This window comes from Ochlerotatus camptorhynchus, unplaced genomic scaffold (genome assembly GCF_037179485.1).
Source record: "Ochlerotatus camptorhynchus isolate MF236.1 unplaced genomic scaffold, CSIRO-AGI_Acam_v1.1 ptg000022l, whole genome shotgun sequence".
NCBI classification, from domain to species: domain Eukaryota; kingdom Metazoa; phylum Arthropoda; class Insecta; order Diptera; family Culicidae; genus Ochlerotatus; species Ochlerotatus camptorhynchus.
Window position 1 is genome coordinate 6,867,566 of NW_027040514.1, and position 22,930 is coordinate 6,890,495.

The following is a 22,930-nucleotide window of genomic DNA, read 5'->3' on the forward strand; positions in this document are numbered from 1 at the left end:
AAATTTCCACAGACGAGCAATGAACTTTAGAAAGGATTGCGTCTAGCGGACAACGACCTCCGATCAATGCAGCTGATTCCATACCAAAAACAAAGCAACTGACTACCTGTAACGGTCCTTTCCAAAGAATCACATGAGCGGAGTAATCAACAAGCTCTAAATCATCCCAAATAAGGTCGGCTAAATGAAAAAAAAAAAAAAACGCACCCAGCAACGAAGGCAGGTAATTGAACCTGCCTTCAATCTTCCACTCCAATAAACCTCCGATAGAGTTTCACTCGCCGTTGGCCGTCGTCGTTCGGTTCGTTCGGTCAGTTAGCCAAAACAGCAACAACGACAACAACAACAACACTGTTGCACCGTAACTAGTGGCACCTTTAATCCAACTTTCCACGCGCGCATTCGGAATTAATTTAACCCACACCGAAAGGAAATCTTTCAAGTGAAAAGTTCTTTGCCCCAACATATTTTAGCTGGTCTGCCTACTCTCTGGCTCTAGGTTGCTGCGATTGCTGATCCGTGGCTTCTTCGTCTTTCTGCTGCCTCTCCCGTCGCCGTTGGTTGGTTTGGCAGCAATGTCCAAACAAGATTCCGCCGATGTACCTGGCGAAGAAACTCGAAATTCACGCGTGAAAAACGCCGCTTAGTTGCCCTCTCGAATCCCTGCAGCAACAGCAGAAGCATTTCGCCGAAAGATGATGTTATTTTACCGAAATTGATATAGGTTAGATAAACTATAGAATTTCACAAACTTCTCAATCTAGTTGGCCTCGTCTTCTGGAGAAGAACAGGAAAGGGATGGTGGTGGGGGGCTCAACCTCCTTCAAGATGATGATCTTCAATCTCCTGCTTGACATTCGCTTGGATGTGAAATTCGGTACCTCGTCGAAGGAAGACGGCACAGGTAAAAGGGGTTAATAAGCGCGCTGGAGAAGCTGGCTGGCAGGGTTCCAGCGAGGGGGGGAGGCAACGGAAGGGCACAATTTTTGGCGGTTCCTTTTTCGAACAGCCGAAAAGTACCGTCGTGTTCGCAGGAGAAGATTGCCATAAGCAGCAAGTTCCCCCAAGGAGGACCGGCAGCAACAACAAGTAGTGTACCAACCGAGCGAGGGCATGGGAAGAGGGTAGAAAGCAAAATCTAAATCACGAAACTTGATTGACATTTGAAGTGAAAAAATCTGCTGTCCCTTTCGCACTTGAGCCGCTGCCAGGCGGCGGACAAACAGGGAGAAAAGATCACCTTGCTCAATGTGTTGCCTGCTGTGCGAACCCAGGTGAAAACAGATTCCCTGAAGAAACACACGGCACAGGAAGACCCTACGAACCCATACCAACGCACGAGCGCATGGCCTCATCCTAATCAACGCGCGCGCTCACACACAAGCAGCCTACTGCGATTGTGTGAGTCTTCCCGCAGAATTAGGACCTCTTTTGCATTGTCGTCGTCGTGGAAACCAAACTCACATGGACGGTCGAAAACCCCGAAAAAAAACAACGGCAACGACCTAGTCAAACAATCCGTCAACCGGACGGAGTGGGAAAGTTTCCCGATCGAGAAAAGAAACAAGAACCTTGGAAAGGATCTCCGATTTCCACACGAAGTGAACCGTAAGCAGACTCGTGTGGGCCCATACCATACAATGTAGTTTCAATGGGGTTTCTGGTGACATCGTTGACGACGACGACGACGACGACTTAGAGGGAGTGCGAGGTCAATTTACTCAACACGTGCAATCAGGTTCCACCGGCGGATTGCAGCGGGACCGAGGAGACGCATGGCTAAGCGCATTCTCGGCGGTTGTTGCATGCCTGCCCAGGAGCGTGTGCATTCTGTGAATGGATGTGCATTTGACACCTTTCCTCCTCACCCTTTCCTAACGCAGCGTTGACGTTTATTGTGGCGAAAGGGAATGTCAGAGCGGGGTGTCATTATGTAATGCTTGCGGGAAAGGATGTGCCGGATATTGGAGCTGGGAGCTAATTTTAGAATTGCACGATTTCCAAGGAATGCGAACAATTCTGGTAACCTCAAATACAACTGATTAGGAAGGTTGCGCGATAGCTGATTATATGACTTGTCGGTGGAGTCATTATGCAGCAACAGGTGTAACATTTGAGTTAAAGAGCGTTGAGACTTGGGGGAATCGTTTGCCAAACTAGCACTACTGACAGTCGCTGTTAAGTTGTAGAAACTTTCGACGGCTTTGGTCGGAATTTCTCGAAAGTTTTGGATTTAGGAGCTATGAAAACAGCAGGTTCGCACGGTCCGTCCACTTTCCGATGTCGCCTTTGAATTTTCCGAATGAAAGGAAGTCTGGCGCTGAACCATTCCGTTGCCCACGCTTTCCGCACTGTGCAAGTGGTCCATCTCTTCACGCCCTGCAACGGCACCTTGTGCGAGTACCGAGGACCGGATGGGCCTGACTCAGCTAGGTTGTCCGCCTCGATGTTTTGACAGACATCTACCCGTTGGGGAAATGTCACCAGCTCTCGATCTTGACCCGTCCGCCTAGCGATGCATGTAGTTGAGGTACGATCCGGTCAGCTCTGCTACCGATCTCCTAAGGGCTACGGAATTGTCCCCGGCTCTGAACTTCTCCTTTATACGGTTGTCGATGTTTGGTGCGGGAGATTGTCAACTCTTATCTCCGTATCAGTGAATCATGGCCACTGGGGGGAGCACTGCGTTGGCGATTGTACGGAGAACTCTGTCCCCCTCGCTGAGGAGGCAGATTCTGTCGTTTCCGGCGGTATTTGCTGCGTACATGCGGTACCGGAAAGGGAGAGTACCGGCTTCGACACAGCTGGCGTCGAGGGCAGAAGACCGGAGATTATGCGCGTGTAGCTATTGTACACCGGAGCGAGTGTTTGTATTGCCTTGTCGGTGGCGATGCAGGTCACCTCGAATCCGTACATCAGCAGGCTGTCTACGATGGGCCGGGCAACACGGAAACGTACTTCTCTGTTGTTGGAGCGGTGGGAACGGGAGATTGTGCGGATAAGGTTGATCCTGCTGCGACAGCTGGCCTTGAGCCCTTGAAAGTGCTGTACAGAACTCAGCGTCAATGACAACCCCCAGCAGTTTCACAGTATTCTTCAGTGGAATGGCTTGATCACCTATCTTTATGGAAGGTCCACATACCCGTACTGGCAAACGTGGCACCTAGCGCTCTTTCCTGCAGACAGCTGAAAACCTTTCGAAGCGACCCATCTGGTCACGGCGGAAACCCCTGCTTGGGCCCTGATCCTCGTTCGTCCTGGAGTCTGACCTGGGGTTACGATTAGCACGTCGTCTGCGTACACGAAGCTGTAGATGTTCGCTGGCAACCACTCAAAGACACTGTTCGTGGCTACCAGGAACAAGGTGACAGCGATCACTGAACCTTGAGGAACGCCCGAGGTCAGCGAAGTAATCTCCAAGCTTATCTGCAATGGTTGCGGGGTCGGAGACTACAGCGCCGTCTACCTGGATATGAAGTATGGCCGTGCGGCGCGTTTGTGCTTTCAAGGAACTCCGTCCAACTGGATCGTTTGGCGTCTCGGACTAATTGGCGTTCTCGATAGGTACAGAACGCGTTTTCCCTATCCGGATCATCGATGGGAAGCCGTTTGACTCGTCGAAGGGCTTTTCGCCGGGCCTTGACTACCTTGTTGGTTTCCCCGTTCCACCACCTGAGGACTTTACGCCCCGGAATGCTGTTGGTTTTCGGGATGGTTGCTGACGCAGCTGCGTTTAATGCTTCAGTGAAAATCTCGATGCTGTCTGGGTTACTTTGTTGAAGGAAGGGCCGGAAGGTTTCACCGTAACTCTCCCAATCGGCTTCGTCATAGCGCCACCGAGGTCTACGCGTTGCTGCCGGTATGGCAGCAGCAAAGAGCTGCACCTGAACCGGCTAATGATCGCTACCGTAGAGGTCCGGATTGACGCTCCACTGCATTCTTCCAGCGAGGGAAAAAGGTCGGCGAACCGTCATTAAGGATGACCATATCCTCCCTTTGTGATACCTCTCAGGTCGAACCGAGGGCACCCCCAGCTGGAGTCGTACGCGTTCAAGTCTCCCAAAAATATACGCGGTTCAGGTAGGCTATCGTAGATGCTGTCGATTTGACCGTTGAGGTTTGCAGCTGTACGCATACTATTGCGATGTTAGCTGGTTCCTCCAAGTGAACTCCCAAAATGGGAAGCTCTAGGTCAAGGTCGATAAACCGAAAAGGGACCTCGTTCAGAACCCCGATGGCGACGGAGTGTCGGAAGTTGTTCCCGCGTTTAACAGTTCAGCGGTATTTACCGCCCAACGAACGGTTCATCTGCTCAACTGTAACCTTGTTGACTTCCTGGAGTGGCTTGACATAGTAGCTCCAAATCCGTTGATGTTCCATTGCAACAGGAAATTTATCAGCTTTGGCAAAGCCGGTAGGCGATTCGAGCTGTACGAACCAGCGGACCCAGTTTCGTTACGGTGATGGCTGCTGCTCTGGTCGACGGCTAGACTAATATCGAACATACTCGATGCATCGTAGTGCTGCGAAACGGACGAAAGGTCGATTTCGTATGCCGAATGAGACAGAGCCCCACCAAAGGCAGGTGGAGGCGTTCCACCCATCCTGGGCATAGATGACCCAACGGAAGCGAAGGATGTGTTACCCGGTGATGTTCTAGTGGTTTCGGTCGTTGTAGCGGCGGTTTCGATTCCCTCGGAGTCCTTCGGGGAATGGGTTGGTGAGCCCTTATCCGTCCCGATATCACGAGCAGACTTGATTCTCTCGTTGTCTGTAGGGGGATGAGCGTTTCCACCCTTGTGCCGGATATGGGTTTCACCCCAGAATTCCGTGGGAAATAACTACCGCTGAAGTTCCTTGAAATTCTTTTAAAAATGATCTTGAGAGGATCTCTTAGAATTTTCTTAGAATTTTCTGGGAATTACTCCCTTCTAACTTTCTTCACACTAGCTTAAAATTCAGGAAAGAATTGTTTGAACTATGTTTAGAATTAGATCACCTTGGAACTATTATCCATATTTCCTTGCATCTCTACTCAGCATTTCACTTTTTAATTAATTGATCGACATTTGGGAGATTTTCATCCGTAGGTATCATCATCAATTTTGCCGTCTCCGAATTCCCTTAAATACTTCCTGAAATTCCTAATGATTTGCTTTTTACAGCTCCATGGAATTTTACTCACAATCCTCATAGTAGTCTCGTCAGAACTAGCTTGGGATTCTCCTTTAGTTTTCCTTAATATTTTCTGAACTTAAAATACCTGAAATTCCTCGTCAAACTGCATTGGTTATTCTCTGCAGAATTTCTCCAAAACCTACAAAACCTCTATACATCATTTTGCGGAATGCAGTTGATGAAAAAAAGTTAGAGGCAAATGAATGTTAATGAATGCACGAAATGAATGCAAATGATTTTCCATGCCTGGGAGAGATGATTGATTTGTATAGCTGTATTTTACTGGCAATAGTTAAATCATTTTTCAGTCGACATAGAATTCCATACTTCTTGATAATTTTCTTGATGACATTGTCAATGTGAAAGCTGAACTTAAGGTTGTCATCAATAATCACGCCAAGATATGTAATCTCCCCAACGCGATCATTAGTCTCATCATCAATTAATCGATTCCGCGAAATTACCATAAATTTAGATCTACTTGTATTCAATTTCATCTGCTTATACTTCAACCATCTACTTAGAGAACGTTAATATTAATTCAAGTGTGAAACGGCATCATCGAAAACCTTAGCTGCATCGCAAAATTGTAAAACACGTCGCAAGTCATTGATATACATAATAAATAACAGGGGCCCTAATACACTTCCCTGGGGCACTTCAAGGTTATTCCCCACGGGACAGGAAACATAATCATTAAAAACAGTCCGTTGAGTTCTGTCATACAAAGAGCTTTCAAACCATTTATATGCAGTGCTCGTTATTCCAAAGCGCTTGATTGTACTTAACAGTAAAGGCCAAGAAATTGTTTCAAAAGCGCGTTTCAGATCCAAAAAAAACAGCAACAGTCGTATCTTTACGCTCCAAGTTGTCTTTCCACTTTGTTAACACCAAATTCAACGCAGTTTCACAAGAATGACCTTCCCGATATCCCGATTGTTCTGGGATCAACAAAGAGTTGCTATTCAAATACTTCAACAACTGGCCTTTAACAAAAAGTTCTAAGATTTTCTCCAATGTGTGCAACTTGTTGATAGGACGAAACTGTTCGGCTTTAATCGTTCCAGCAATTTTTTGAATAGGAACCACTAAGGATTCCTTTTAAATTTGTGGCACATGTTCATTCTGCAATGATTTATCAATAAGGTCCAGAAATATGTGGCCAATGACATGAAAGCAATCTTGAATAACTCTAGCATTAAAATTATCTACTCCAGCCGATTTTCCTAATGAAAGCAAATAACTCTAAGTTCCCCAAGTAACAATTCATTAACGATTCGGCATCCACTCTGATTGATGATGGTTTTATAACGGCAATGAATAAACCATTTAGTATAAATACAGCATTTCAAAGAGTAAAACATTCCTGCTTAGTAATTCAGCTTTTTGCTGTTTTAAAAACCTTAAAAAATAAATTTAAAACAGTTCTCAAACCCTCATTAAAACTGCTCTGTAATTCAAGCATAAACGTCATTAGCAATTGTTTATTAATGTCTTGATAAAATACTTTATAAACGTGTTCTATAATTATAAAAGCAACCATAAAACCATTAGGTCTGGCATTGGAGCAAAAAGCATTATTTGTTGCTTTTTAGGCTTTTTTAAGTGCATCATAGACTCCCCAATAACTCTGTTTACAAATTGAGCTTAAAAGATGGCTCGTCATAGTTAATAAAAGCCAACTTTATGACAAGGAAATCTCGAAGGATAGACGAAGTAGGATGAAAAATTCAAGTCGATTTCAGCAAAATTTACTTCCTTAGAAGAACCAACATATCATCAACGACTGACCATCTGGTCGAGAAGAGCAAAGTGAGCGGGCCCTCGGAATCATAAAACATTGTCGAAAGTTGAAAAACATACCAGCCTTCTTCAGATCTTGCGAATAGATGACAATCGAAATAACAACCGACAGCAAACCACTGAAACTGTTAGTTAGCGGAGCTTAGTTGGTTTCCGATCCATAGCAGCGATTTCATTCGGCGAAAGAACCAACTCTTCGAAAATTTCATTCAAGCGTACATCCCAAGTAGACGTAACTCTTTGAATTTTTTTTCTGGAAAACATAGTATCTAGAAACTTAGGACCTCAGTAACGACATCTCTCGGGCTTCTCGCGGAAAACAAGCTTGCTCGCTAACTCGCAAACAATATTGCATAATAGTTCTATAGCATGTATAGAAACGTCAAAGTGATCCGATGCCAGCGCTGCGCCGAATAGTCCGCGGAACTGATAATATTCAAATCAACCATTAAATGCGTGAACGAAGGTACGCAATAAGAGTTACGTCTGTTTGTCTGTGGTTGGATGGTGCACTTCTGTAAACATCCGGAAGAATGGGATTTTTTCGGGAACGATTGCGCTTCCAGCTGTTCGAAATGCGAAATGTTGCAAAACAGTATCGCAAACTATCTGAGTAACTGCTCCCAATCCATCGGGGGAAAACTGCCTGGAAGAACCTTGGATCGCACAGCGCAACTAAATATCGAAAGATAAACAAACTTTGACGTTTTAACTTTTTACAGGCAACTTTGCCTCCATAAATGCTGCCATAAATCGGAGCAAAATGGTTTAAGATAAATACAATTCAGGCTGCAAGTTTTCTTCATAAAAGCCATTTTAAAACCTTATAAATTTGTTGAGGATTTCTTGAAAGCAAAACAACTTTTTCACAAATGACCCATGAAAATCAACTTTTATGCCACCATGGCGGTTACAATTAGTTTGCTTGTTTTTTACAATCTTCGATTTTCAATCCATAGTTCCTTGGATATAACTATATTTTTGGTAAATTTAGCAGTAAACAAACATTTAAATGCGAAAATCATAGCAAAAAAATCTCGGCCTACCTCGATCTGAAGAATTTTTTTTTTTCAATGTAAAATAATTAGTGAAGTCGACTTTTTACGAGGGCGGATGCATTTTTTCGATGTTTTCACGTACATTTCACATAAAATTTAATAAGGCACATAAAACTAGGCCACCAACAATATAATTATATTCAACAAGATTTTTATACCATCAGTTTCTATTTTACTAATTTTGATAAGTTCGGATTCATAAATCCTTTTCTATCTTGATTGATGCTTTCCTAGTGGATTCAGCATGCGGCTAGGGGAAATGGCTCGGAAAGGGTTTTTATTGTTCCTAAATAGCTTTTATGGTAGCTTTCAAATCGTTCTCAGTGCGTTTCTCATACAACCTTTTGTAGTAAATCAATCTTGAAGAGCTTCGAGAATACACCCTTCAGAACCTTCTCCAGGGTGGGCCAACTAGACATATTCTAGTCTTAATGAGGTTTTGGTGGATGCATTAATGACAAAATAGCCTTGACCAGAGTTTTATGAATGTTGTTTTATAGTTGCTTTGAAGTATTTCATAAAACTTAAAATGTTACTTGGGTCATCTAATGTAATTGGGTGAAAACCTTCAAATCTACAACTAAAGCTTGCTTCAGATAGAATTGGAACAAAAACAATTGCCTGTATTTCAGTTATTTATTATTGAATTCAAGATCTTTTTTTGTAAAAATGTAGCTTCATACTTTTAAGAAAAAATACGGATAAAATTATTCGTCACGGTTTCGAAGGAATTCTCGAATTTTTCCTGTAACACGGCTCATTAGGCGGCGCACACCTTCTTCGTCCATCGTTTTAGCTATCTTATTCCACCAGGTCTTCATCTGATTGATGTCTTTGACAACCTTTCCCTTTGCCTTGAGTCTCCTCTTCATGATTGCCCAGTATTTCTCAATAGGGCGGAACTGGGGGCAGTTGGGTGGGTTAAGGTTTTTCGGAACAAACTGGACCCCTTTCTCTGCATACCATTCTTGAACGACTTTGCTGTAATGACAGCTTGCCAAATCTGGCCAAAACATTACGGGATGGTCGAATCGTGATCGAATGAACGGCAAAATTCGTTTTTGGAGACACTCTTTTTGGTATAGTTCCGACGTCATTGTCTTATTTGTAACGAAAACTTTCGTTTTTTTGCCACAGCTGCAAATGCCCTGCCAAATCATAAATTTTCGTGCAAATTTGTCGGCTAAAACAAATTTAAATTTGGCTGGAACATCCCCCCGAGCCGTTGCCAAGTAAAATTTTTGACCTGGGATTTGCCCGAAGTCAGCCTTGACATAGATTTCATCGTCCATCAGAAGACACCCGTCGAACTTGGTCAGCACCTGGTCGTATAGCTTCCGCGCACGGATTTTGGCCACACTATTCTGTTATATGGTCCGATTTGGCTGTTTGCTAGCTGGATACGACTTGATTCCTTCCCGGAGTCGAGTTCTCCTCACGGTACTATGGGCAGCACCGAAATTTCTGGCAAAATCACGGTCCGACAGATTGGGATTCCTCTTAATCGTCTTCAAAATCTTACCACGCAGTTTCCGGTCGACAGTTCCACTCCGACGATTGGCTTGAGGCTTCCAAATCGTCGTCAATGTTTCCTTATACCGTTTGATAACGCGCCATACGGTATTTCTGGGCAATTTCAGCTGTTTAGCTAGCCTAGATGCAGACCACAATGGATTTTCCAAATAACTGTCCCTTCTTTCGGCTTCCATGTTGATTGTTTACAAAGTACAGTCGATTTGCGGAATGTCAAAAATACATACGTGAAGCTGACAAAATTCCCGACACGTGGGCACCAAGAACTTCCAAATCCGTCCACCAGGAGCACCACAATATGAGCAAAAGTTTGTTCCAATTCTAAATGAAGCAAGCTTTACTATTAACTGCCATTAAAAGTTATGGACCGCGGTTTGCAATTACTAGGTTTTAATAAAGAGTTCAAAATTTTCCAGAGCTCTTTGCTGTTGTTTTGATGCTGATCAATTTGAACATATTCACAACGAGTTTTCTTTATCGATTGTGAATACTTATTACGCGCGATTGTGTACCTACTCCAATGATTGTCATTATTCGATCTACAGAACTTTTTGTACCATTTGTCCCTTTTCCGTTTAAGACGCAAAAGATTTAAATTGTACCAGCTGTTCGAGTTTTTCAAAGAAACAAACTTTTGCTCAACTAGTTGATTGGTACACGTTTTCAAAGCGTTCTTAAGAACAGCTGTAGATTCATCTAAGTTACCGGCCGCGAATAAAAAATCCACGCTCCTCTCAGCAAGATTCGAAACAGCTTGCTTGGAATATTTCCTCCAGCACTTCAATTTTACTAATTTATCGTTGTTATTTATATTATCTAATACTTTAATCACTAAGGTCTCATGATCGGTTATTTTTTTTTCAAATCAGTATCCGTAACTGTACAAATGGGGGGCCTTCCTTAGCTCAGTCGGTAAAGGCGGAGCTACAAAGCAAGACCATGCTGGAGGTGGCTGGATTCAATTCCCGATCCGGTCTAGGAATTTTTCGGGTTGGAAAATTTCTCGACTTCCCTGGGCATAGAAGTATGATTGGACTTGCCACACAATTATACCAATGCAAAAATGGTACAGGCATCGAAAGCTCTCAATTAATAACTGTGGAAGTGCATCTAGAACACTAAGTTGAGAGCACGTTATAAGCTAATATGCGATATGCATTAAGCTTGAAACGCGGAGAAGAAGAAGAAGAAGAACTGTACAAATGGAATCAAAATTGGAATAAACGTGGAAGTTGTACCAACAATCAATACGAAACTATCGATTTTAAATTGGCTCACTACTTGACTAGTCTATTGGTCCCAAGCAAATCGATTAACGCACTCCATTCTAGTCGAAATTCTAGTACTACACTATGTTTGTTTTGATTCGCTATGAAAGTTTGACAGATAAAATGAGGGGTTCGTGGATTTTTCTATGTTTCGAGGGGTGCATCGATTAGCTTGGGACCGAAGATAGTACCAGAGTTGAGCCAAAAAGATGAGCTCGTTTCTTCGGGACCTACTTTGCCTAGAAATACGCGTATACTCATTTACCGTTTGCTTTAAATTGAAAAACTCAGCTGAACGCTTCAAATGATTCTAATTATGGCTATCACGCCAATTAGTATTAAAATCACCAGCCAATATATTTAATTTACTAGAATCAAGGGATGTCTCGAGCCAGTTTTCTATAACTTCAACAAAACGCTGGTCACTAGAACTGGGAGAATGATACAAAACACAACCCATCTTCATTCCACGTACAACTGTAATGTCCAAGAACCAGTTGCCATCAATAACTTCGTTGGTACGAAGGTTGAATTGAACTGATTCTTTGACATAAATAGCAACACCGCCAGTGTGTCAAGAATGTGATAAACAAGCAACAACAATATATCCCGGAATACTATACTGATCAAAAGCTTCGGTTTCTACAATATGAGTTTCAGATAATAACACTAAAAGAGGACGTTTTTCCTCAACAATCTGACGTAATGCTACGTAGTTTATTGACAACCCCGCAATATTCAAATACAAAAAATCGAATTGATTCACATTCCTGGAACTTTTGGCTGCTATTTATTGAAACGCAAGCTGCTTTTCTTCTGTTCAAAAAGTCTTTTGTAGAGCAAACATTCAGAGCTAACTTGGTTGACGTCCAAGTTCATTTTACGTTCTTTATTCATTTACAAACAATTAATACATTTCAATACAGTTGACGTACACTCCAACGTTTTGTGTTGTTGGCTGTACCTAGAGCATCTCTCACAATTTTTGCAATTGAGAATTGAGTCGTATTCGACCCAAATTAAAAAAAAAAATAGAGTTATTCCGTGGATGACTTCGATTTTCCTCAAAAATCGGCCCTAACTACAGGAAAATCGATTAATATTTTACGCAATTTACAAGAATACCCATAGATTGAGTAAAATTTTCATCGATTTTCCTAAAATTCGAGCCGGTTGATGAGGAAATTTGTCCATCCACCCTCCAAACTGGACCAAGACCAAGATTACCGTCAAATGTCTTAAAACTAAAAAATGACCGTAGAACTCCAAAATGGGTTACAAAACCAATGCATTTCAATTGCCAAATTGGCCATTATGCATCAATATTATTTTTAAAATGGCTTAAATATCTCAACGGCCTTATAAAATTCGTAAATGGCAATTAAAGCCAAAAGACATTAGAAGCTCTAAATAGGTCTTCAATTCAAAAGAAAAGTGCCAACATAACCTTTTAAACCCTAAGTTCTTTCTAAATCCGGGATCCTGAAAATTTCTAAGATTCAGATGTAGCAAATTATTCTCTTCTGGGCCAGTTCTGATCATGAGTGCTGTACGTTCCACTTCTAATTTCAATCATTCATCTGACCAGAGTGAGCCTAACGTATTTGAAAATTATTATGTTTTACAACCATCAAATATCTTAACAAAAAATCATAATTTCACATCCCGAACCGTCTTTCGCCGGGTCTCCAACCTCTCCCCGGTTTCGCTCTTCCCGCTTCGGTTATGCAACTGCTCACCGGGCCGGTCCGTTTTCCAGGTTAATAACACTGAAATATGAGACGCTTGTGCATATTTTCCTCCAAACCAAGCTCCTTTCAGCTCGATTTTTACGCAAAAACAAATCCTTTTGTGTGCGGGCAGCGATTTAAAGTAAGGCAAAAACAACAACCGGGCCAAGAAGCCGGAAAGACGCTAAAAACCCGAACCATGTTCCAGCTAGGAGTGCTAGGCGGAGGAGGATTTTGGAGGAACCACGCGCGGAGGTACATCAACCCATTCGAAAACCCGAAAATTAGGTATTTTGATTGTGTTTTTTCCCTCCCATTCACATCCTCCACGCTATTCTCAGCTCCTCATCATCTCGGGTAAACCGAAACGGAAAGAAGAAATGTAGAAAAAATTGGGTAAATACCACCCCCGCCGTCGCCACCTTCACCGCCAACTATTATCGACGCTGTGGGCTTCCTCTCTTCCCCGTCAGGCCAAGAGCAATGATTTACATGGTTTCGCAGAGTTTCGGATTTTCCCCGAATGCTATTCCTATACATTCCTTGCTCATCACCATCAGAACAGAAGCAAATGCTCGGCAGAATAATGGAAACGAAGGAAACAACATTCACGAAACGAAGGAACCCGCCACCGGATTGACGTTTCGGTGGTGCCTTCTTGAGGGTTCTTTTGGGAAGGTGGAAACAACAACAACGACAACGACAAAAAAAGGGTATCAAACAAGGATAGTTACCTGGCACCGTTCTGTGTCTTGGGCGCGTCCAGCGGTGGATCGAATATCTGCTCTCTATCCTCTTTTGACAGCTCGAGGTCGGCGAACTGGTCCAGGTTGGAAGCCATCGTCGGGCTGTCGGCGAGATGCTCGTGGTCCGAAATTTTGACTATTTTTGCTGCGAACTGGGGTATCGACGAGACGAAAATTGCGCGCTGCTCGCGGTCGGTCGCGGGCTATTTTTGGGTATATTCCTTTTGTTTGGGTGTGTTTTGATGCACTAGGAGCGGAAACGCGGTCGCGCACTTGCTTTTTGTTTTCCCCCGCTCTGATTTCGGTTAGTCAAACTTGATTCTTTTTTTTTTTTTTAATTATTTTTCTCTCTTGACGTGTTGCGGAATTCAATACTTTTCGCTTAAACTTTCATTAACAACAATACACATAACAATGACTTCTTCGCTCGCTCGCTTTTGATGTGGTGTAGCCAACTATCAGGAAACGGTGATTTCGATTGGATTTTCGATCGGTTGAATGCTCATCACTCACTTTTTGTTTTTTTTTTGCTGTTGTTGTAATACTTGGACGATTTTTTTTCTTCTGTTATACTCTTCTACAAACTAATTAAAGAATAAATACTTTCTTTGTAAAACACTTTGTTTCAAGCAAATTACGTGTGAAACTTAACTGGGAGCTTAGGACTTAGACGAATAACTCTACGTTTTTTTTTTTATAAAAAAATTGGGCGCTGATGCTACAAACTACTCTTTGATTATGAAGCTTTGCTCTCGATTTTCGCTTTGTTTTGCTTTGCCGAATCCCTTGGATTGAGCTGTCAACTTATCAAAATGTTCCACTTGCACACGAGATGAAAAGTAGGCCGCGAAACGGTTCAAACTGTCAAAGTTCGATTTGGCTTGCTGTGATTTCGATCGTAAAATGTTACCCGTATGACACGAAAGGAAAACAAATTTTCCACTCTTCTCTTCTTCTCTGCCTAAAGCCAGTAATAACAAACCAGTGTGCAGCACATGGGACACTTTTGTGAGATGCCGGATTCTCTATATGCATGCACTATGATAGAGATGCGGAGATGCGTAGTTGTGTGTTCGCTTTCCTCAATGGGAAGGTGTGTTCATACTAGAGGAGCTGGGGACGTCCCGTCAGATTCGGGCGATTCGTGTTTGGGACGGTCTTTGGGCGACTCTCACGCACACTCACGCCTAATTTCGATTTTTTTTTTGTTCGAGGCCTAGAGTGATGGAACTCACGACTCACTCACGCAACTGAGTAGGCCTTGGGATGTTTTCAGAAGAACCCAGAAGCAGCAGCAAAAGCAACCACGTCTACGTTTGTGGGTTTCCAGTGGCAACGGGACAATCACGAATCACTTCCTTCCACGGAGTTATCTATTTTCTTCACCACAACCGGCACTCAGCGCTTACTTTGATCGACTGCGGCGCCTACTTGGATCGTACACTGAACGAAGACTTCCCGCGAATTCCTGACACAAGGACTGTACTGTTTTCACGGCGATATTCCGGGATGACGGGGGACAGTTTCTCGATTTCGGGTTCGAAAGAGAGGATGTTGGACTTTTGAAAGTTACTAAACTAATCGAAACGAAAAAAAAGTGTGGTGGTGTGTCAGTTGAGAAAAGAGTTCTGCTGCAACCAACGCAGCGGCGGCACTTGCGTGTCTTTTGCTCGAGTTTCCTGTATCAACTAAATTACATCGCACATAAAACTTATGCTCAGACCCGCCGTGGTGGACTCCTCTCTACCACGAGCCCGTGTTCTAACGAGTGTGCTGGCACACCACCACCAGCTCTCGCACACCAGCTCGCGTCCATCCGTCTCTGTCGCTCCTGCCGAATTTCTTGCCAACCGTAAATGGGAGCATCGAACCCAGGACGGCTGCTATGCTACACTCTTTCCGCTTCTTTACTACACAACGAGTATAAACATAAACCCCCTTTGGAATACACACAGCCATAAGCGCACGCACACACACACACACACTCTCGCCTCCCGAGCATAAGCCGGATGAGGCATTCTCACTCTTGCCCATCATCATCTAACACACCACGGAGAAACGCCATGTGTGTTGGGAGTTGGCGAGTTGGGAGAGTGTTGTTTGCTTGCGGCCTACTACGATTTTAGAGGTAAAAAGCATTAGAACATTCCTTCGCATACCATCAAACACGATTGGAAAGGAAACGAAAGAAAAAAAAATGCTCACTTACACACAACCGAGCATTAGAAGAGCCAAAATTTGGACTAACGAAACTATGCTGCCGGTATCGGCCCGTTTCCCATCCACATTTTTTTCTTCGACCACCCCTCTCCCTCCCCATACCGCTTCCACCCTGTCCTGAACCCGACATAAATCGCCCCTATCTAATTTTGTTTCGATCCTAACCTCAAACTCAAACACCGCGCTCGATTGCTTTGCTGCTTGAACAAAAAATGAAAATCCCAAAAAAAAAAGTTCGTCGCCTACTGCCAGCGCCAAACCATCGTGATCGTGATTCTCTCCAGCCGACGCATCACAGCACACCTTCCCATTCCCACTGATTGAGTGCTACCAACTGTGGGGGGGAGAGCTTAATGCGGTGGAAGCTTTTTTTCATCTTCATTTTCGCACGCACCTAGAAATTACCGGAGAGAGAGGTTCGCGATTCGCGATCGCCCGATCGCTGGTCACCCGCCGCTAAAATAGACGGATGCGAGCGATCGGCGGCGATCCGAGTGCGGTGTGGTGAATTCGCTCAAGTTCGCTCGCGGACCGTCTCAGAATAGAATGATCGTCTTCATCTTCTGTGTGTGCGCGAGTTTGCACGCGGGATAGAGCAAGATGAGCGATGATCGTATCGGCCAGCACCTAGACTACCACTCTACGACTACCTCGCTACCTACACAGAACCTAGTAAAGTCGGCGGCTGCGAAGAAGAAAACAAAATGCAAATGGCGGAATTGGCACTTTGCGCGAATAGAACGCGGTCGGCACGGCGACGACGACGACGACGACGACGACGACGACGGCGATGACGAAGAAGACGGGTGTGTGGAGGTGGGGCTACTAGATCGAGTATGGTTTTTTTCTTTCTTTCTCGGTTGTCAGGACGGCAATCGCTTATGACTGACTATGCAGATTTGGCTGATGATGGCGTAATCGAGAAGCTGCCAGAGTGAAGCAAACAATCGAATTGAGGGTGATGTTTTTGATTTGAATCATTCCAGGAAGAAGGCCAGAGCGGAGTGATGATTTATTGGCAAATGAGCTAAGCATCTATACCATTTAAAATATACAGGAATTTAAAAGATCTTTTGCCATAAATAACTTATATCATATTTAGTTGATGATTAGGGGATGACGGGGTCACCCTAAGCTTGAAGTAAATGCAATTCCCGGGATAAATTTATAAATAAGTATTGATATTTCGACAGTGAGCATGCATAAGGGCGAATACGCGATGATCGATTCTCTTCATCGATTTTCTCTTTGCATTGCTACAGCTAACCGAAACAATTTTCTAGAATTTGTTCAATGCAGAGTAGTAACAGGTTGTATAGGCTATCAAAAGTAACAGCAAACGCACCGAGAAACGTTAAATCTAGCGAGTTATTAACAAAAGAGAAAATCGACGAAGAGAATCGATCATCGCGTATAGGCCCTTATGCATGCTCACTGTCGATTTAGAGTACTTTAAGCAGAACATTGCATTAGGTCCTAAGTAACATTGCACGATTCTCTTCGTCGACTTTCTCTTTCGTTAATAACTTGAGCACATAACCGTTTCTTGTTTTGTTCTCGTATTAGATGCTAGATAAAAGCTTCTTTTATCGAACTGTGTGTTGAAGATACCTGGGAATGTCTTTACATGGCCGTAGGGATACAAAGAGAAAGTCGACGAAGATAATCTGTCAATGCTACTTAGGACCTAATGCAATGTTCAGCTTGACTTTTCCTAATTACCTTGATTTTCAGAGAATTTCCATTTCATTTGATGATGACTGTCTTCGGCAAAATTACACAGGCCAGGCCGATTGGTTAGAGAAAAGCAGTACAGAAGTTTCTCATTATGCGGCGCTAATTTCCTGTTTGAAAAATATCTTGAGATTTTAACTATTGAGAAAGTTTCCGCATTCGGGAAAGTTGTTCAGGTCTTCTAATTTGAGGGCTCGTTATTTCAGAATTCTCTCACTACGCGACACTAGTTTGCGTGTGGACTTCACGACGATGTGCTGACTTCGTAAATGGTGCGGATTTAAAGATATAGGTTATAGATTCAGGAAGTTCAAATTTACCTGTGCACCATCACCATTTGGAATGCCTTGATCATCTTCCTTATAATACCGGAAACAGAAGCTTGTTAGAAATCCAGAACCTAGTTTTATGAATTAACTGCTTTTAGGGATATTCCGAATTTTCCGATGGATCATCCGTGACCTCCATAAAACAAATTCATGCTGACGATCTACATATGTTTTCGAGAAAAGCCTGATATATTTCAGAAGCGAAATATTGTTATTTTTCGACATTCAGAGTCAACCTTGAGGCATAACACATTCCAACCAAAGGCTGCCGTCTTATCCCGATACAAGTCAAACTGTAACATCTTTTGTAATACCTCATATTTTGAAGAAAACTTTAAATTATTTTCAGTAAGTATATCGACCAGACTTGTGTTTTCCTTATATACTGTAGCAAAGAACTCTGCATCGTAATTTTTTTTCAAGAGTTGATTGTTTCAATAATCTAAATGGTGGCCATCTTACCCCTGGTGACCGTCTTACCCCGTCGTCCCCATATTTTAATTTGAAGCACTTGCAAAGTGTCGAACAAATATGTGTAAACAAATCTTTCATCCATAAGAAAATATTCTAAATTTAAAAATGGTTCTTCAATTATTCCCAAATAATCATTAGAATTGCTAATAAACAGTATATCAACTTCAATCAAGCATTCCTTATACCCGAAAACCACAGATCGGCAATTATCTGATTTACAAGCAATTTGACAGCATGACAAATACCACCAAGAATTATATTATACTAATCAAATCTCGATTACTTTTTCGAAGGGACGTATCAACTTTTGTAAACAATGCATTTGATCGTCAATTTGGCGTAACTGGTAGCTCACCCACGCATACTAACACTACCATCGGATAGGAGAAACTTTACCCTACCTGATAGTGGTATTAGTATGCGTGGTACTGGTACCAGTTACGCCAAAATCGACGATCAAATGCATTGCTTACAAAAGTTGATACGTCCCTTCGAAAAAGTAATCGAGAAATACATAATAGTTGTTTTTCGTGCCTCATAGTCACATATAATGCAAGTACTTGAGGCTTAGAAGACATATAAAACTTCTGTTGCTTGTAAGCTTTCGGTAATGCCAAGCAGTGTTGTATTATTTCATCAATATCACGTGACAAATGACGCGCAACACCCCTCGATTTTCATTGACGAAAACCCTATAGTAAAGTCCAACCAATTACTGGCCACCCATGGCGCTGTTGCCGTAGCGGTGATAAAAATGTAAACATCTGTCAAACGTGGGGCCTCCCTTAGCTCTGTCGGTAAGGACACAGCTACAAAGCAAGACCATGCTGGAGGTGGCTGGGTTCGATTCCCGGTCCGGTCTAGGAATTTTTCGAGTTGGAAAATTTCTCGACTTCCCTGGGCATAGAAGTATGATTGGACTTGCCACACAATTATACCAATGCAAAAATGGTACAGGCATCGAAAGCTCTCAATTAATAACTGTGGAAGTGCATCTAGAACACTAAGTTGAGAGCACGCAATAAGCTAATATGCCATACGCAATAAGCTTGAAATGCGCGGAAGAAGATCTGTCAAACGTGACTCACATCAGAATTTTCACTTTTTAAATTGAAAATTTGTCTTGTCTTGGTACGTTTTTGGTGGTCAAAAAGCTTGTAGAATTGTAGGAAAAGTGTCCTTCTTCAAAGTGACAAATGACTATCATGATATCACTGCTTTCAACCAGGAAAATAATTGAATTTTTAGACTACGTAAACACAAGCTCCACCGCTTAACATTCTCATTGTTGTTGCAGGATCGTTGCATTATCCCGGGATGCAACGAGAACAAATTTCAACTTTTTCGAGTTCCGAATTGGGGGGGGGGGCAACAAATTCGTGCAGTGGAGAAAGGTGGGGGGGGGTAATTTGAGATTAATTTCATGTGGCCGCTCCCCGGGATGGGAACTTTGCAGCACAAATCCATTCCCCTCAATTTTTGCTTTGCTGCTGATCCACTGGTGTAGCCCAGGCACACAATATGCTAGGGCTCTAAATCCGCTAGCACGGAGTCCCCAACATCATCCAGTATATCCAGCAGACTGACTTGGACGTCGATTTCAATCATACAAAACATAACCTAAATAATATAGGTGCATCAAAAAACGCATTTTCATTATCTTTCAATGACATTGCAATGAAAATTAATATAACATTACATTATTCGACAAATTTCCTACATGTATCATCCATAGTAATGCTCGTATCTCACTGTTTTGAACTCTTTTTTTCAATAATTTATCACTCAAACTCTGGAATTTAAACCGGCTGCCATAAATTTATCACCATCGACTAGTACTATTTCCCGCCACTAGTGACGCATAAATTTCACTTGGATTCTACTATTGAAATGCTGACTGACAAAATATGATGCAACACAACACACAGACAAAGTAGTCCGCTAAATTCTGGATCGACCTGGAATAACGGCGTAACAGCTTTTGTAAACAATGACTTTTCTCGATGATTTCTAGGAATTCAATTCACGTCCACGCAAACCAAGATACCATCAGGCCTTACCCTAGCCGATGGTGATGTAGATTTGCGTGGGCGAGCCTTGACTTTTTAGAATTCATCGAGAGAAGTCACTGTTTATAAACGCTGTTATGCCCTAATTCCAGCTCTATCTACCGCTTCATCCAAGTCGCTGATTTGAAATTGGCCAGTATTTTTCGATTGGTCGAAATTCCCGGCAATTCGGATGATTCATTAGCTTGGGGACAAAATCGATCTTGTTGGCAGCATATCACTCCAGAACCACCTTGGAGTAGTGGCAGCTGGCCAAAAGATGACTTTGCCCATATGCTTGCAGATGAACGGCAATACACGCTTTTTCAGGCATTCTTCGATTTGAACTTGGGATGTCATCGTCGATGATGTGACGAATGGTTTCGTTTTCAGGCCACCTTCTTCGCGAACTTGTCGGCAAACACGAACTTGATTCTTCCCGGCACATCCGAACGTGCAGTCGCGATGTAAAACTTTTGACCAGGAAGCTGCTTAAAATCGAGATTGACGTGTGTTTCGTCATCCATCAAAGTGCAGCCCTCATGTTTCATTAAAACACGATCGTACAAAAGCCTCTTGCACGCTTTTTGGCCACGGAATTCTGCTTCATGTGCCGGTTCGGATGTTTACTGGCTTTGAACGATTTGTATCCTTCCCCGGCAAGGATGTTCCGCAATGTTTGAAAGTTAGCGTTGTACCTTCTGGTCAGTGGCCACATCTCGGATCGAAAGACCGGGGTTGGCTTTAATGCACCTCAACACTTTGCTGCGCAGCTGACGATCCTTGGTTCCAGTTTTTCCGTAGGTCCGCTGATTCCTTTCCACACTGTAGGTTTTCCAGCACTCGACAAACTGTTGTTTTCGGCATCTTCAGCACTTTAGCCAGCTTGAAGCCGGACCACTCCGGATTTTCCAGGTGTTTGTGCACAATATTTTTTCTTCTTTCGAGTTCCATTTGACGTTTTTTCTGAACGCGATCGACTACTTTGATCAAACTTGCACCAGTTGTTCTCTATAGAAGTGTAAACAAACCACTGTCAAAGATTTTCGATTCCCAACACTAGAGGCGTGCTAGCGGCACGCGAGGGGCGTACCAATTTATCTTTAGTCAGGCTTTGAGTACCATATCTAACGACGAAAACAGCGGTTCCGGGCATCCTTCGTCGGCAAAGGAAGAGGCTGAAAAGTTTTGCAGACACAGCGCAGGACTGCTGCAGGATCACCGATTATCAATATTATTATGTGATTGATCCCGACAGTGGTTGTACATATTTCCAGATTCTGAGAATTCGATGTATCGCTTCCGCACGATACATTCAACGGCTGTGGGAGGTTTGAGGGCTCTTTCCCAATGGAAACCCTTTTAAAAAAGTCGCGATTCTAAGCATTACGATTCATGAAACGTGCCACGCAATACAACCATAGAGGTAACTCTAAGACCAGAATGTCCCGAAGAAACGTGCTCAACTAATACCCAAGCTGATCGATGCACCCCTCGAAACATAGGAAAATCCACGAGCCCCTCATTTTATCTGTCAAACTTCCATAGCGAAACAAAACAAACATAGTGTAGTACTAGAATTTAGACTAGAACGTTAATCGATTTGCTTGGGACCAATAGGCTAGTCAAGTAGTGAGCCAATTTAAAATCGATGGTTTCGTATTGATTGTTGATAAAACCCTCCGTTGAACTGCTTTGAATGCAAAGGGAAAAAATGCTGGTTGAATCAACCAAATGCTGTGAATATAAAAATGGCCAGAATGTTCACATCTCGATAGTAACAAGCAAACTCTGAGCAATAATCGCAGTCGAGGTGAAACACAAGCTGGTATCCTTGCTATGCATGCCACGTTCTCGGAATCAATGCTCAGTATGAACTCGTATGAACAGCAACCATCTGTGCTATTCGTTACAAAAGTCCGTAAATAACTCATCTTTGCAGGATCTAAATACTATCAGTTACTGCGTCAAAGCAACATACTTGGCAAATCTTTTCATGTTATTTAATACTTCGTATGAAGTTTTTTCAAGTGGGAACATTTAGTATTACAGTCGAAATTTGCTGGCTGGGCCACCACCTCGGCCCAACTAACGAATTTGATTCGTAGGTTGGGTCAACTGATAGAAGGCTAATATTTTTTTAGGGGTGTGCCAAGAAGGAATCAACTCTGCCCACTGTGCCGAAACACAGTATGACATACTGTTCGGCACGTTAAGGCACACGCTGATACGTATGACACGAAACATAGCTGCGCCGGTGGTGTAGTGGTAAGCGTGATTGCCTCTCACCCCAGCAGGCCTGGGTTCAATTCCAGTCGGCGCCGCCGGGATGTTGTGAGGCATAACATCTCTGATCACGCCTTCCTTCGGATGGGAAGTAAAGCCGTTGGTCCCCGGTTCATGAGTTGATGGGTCGATAGGTAGGGTTCCAGGTGTGGGAGCTGCCTTCCTGGCGTCGGTAGCATTGGTGCTCAGCACGGAAAACAAGATCGACGGAAAACAAATCCAAGGACACGAAACATATTATATGAAACGGCAACACTGTTGAGCGCTGAAGTATTTTTAATTGGTTTACCCTAGAAACACTGGAATAAGAGACCAGCGGAGACACTGTTGTGATTCCAATCGAACTGTCAAAAGCGGTTCCAATCTGCAATGTTTACAAATGGTTTGCTTCAATTAGGGAGGAGTATTAAAATCGTTTAACAATCACTCATGAACTCGCTCGTTGGTGCATTGGCGAAGTCACTCGCAAGCAGTTACAAATGCAAGTGATGCCAGGATTGCTTTAATGTTTATCTTGTCGCTG

The 22,930-nt window shown here is 43.1% G+C and overlaps 1 protein-coding gene across 3 annotated transcripts in view; it reads right to left on the bottom strand.

Annotated features, from left to right (window-relative positions):
* The window catches only part of Imp (IGF-II mRNA-binding protein), a 268,323-nt gene that overhangs the window by 121,275 nt on the left and 124,118 nt on the right, over window positions 1-22,930 (bottom strand). The window contains exon 1 of one of the 3 annotated variants that reach the window (XM_065227317.1): window positions 13,305-13,891. The exons of the other annotated variants lie outside the window; for them this stretch is intronic. Coding sequence (XP_065083389.1) covers window positions 13,305-13,411 — 107 coding nt within the window. The 5' untranslated portion in view covers window positions 13,412-13,891. Of the gene's footprint in view, window positions 1-13,304; window positions 13,892-22,930 lie in introns of those variants that run through there. 3 annotated transcript variants of the gene reach the window in all.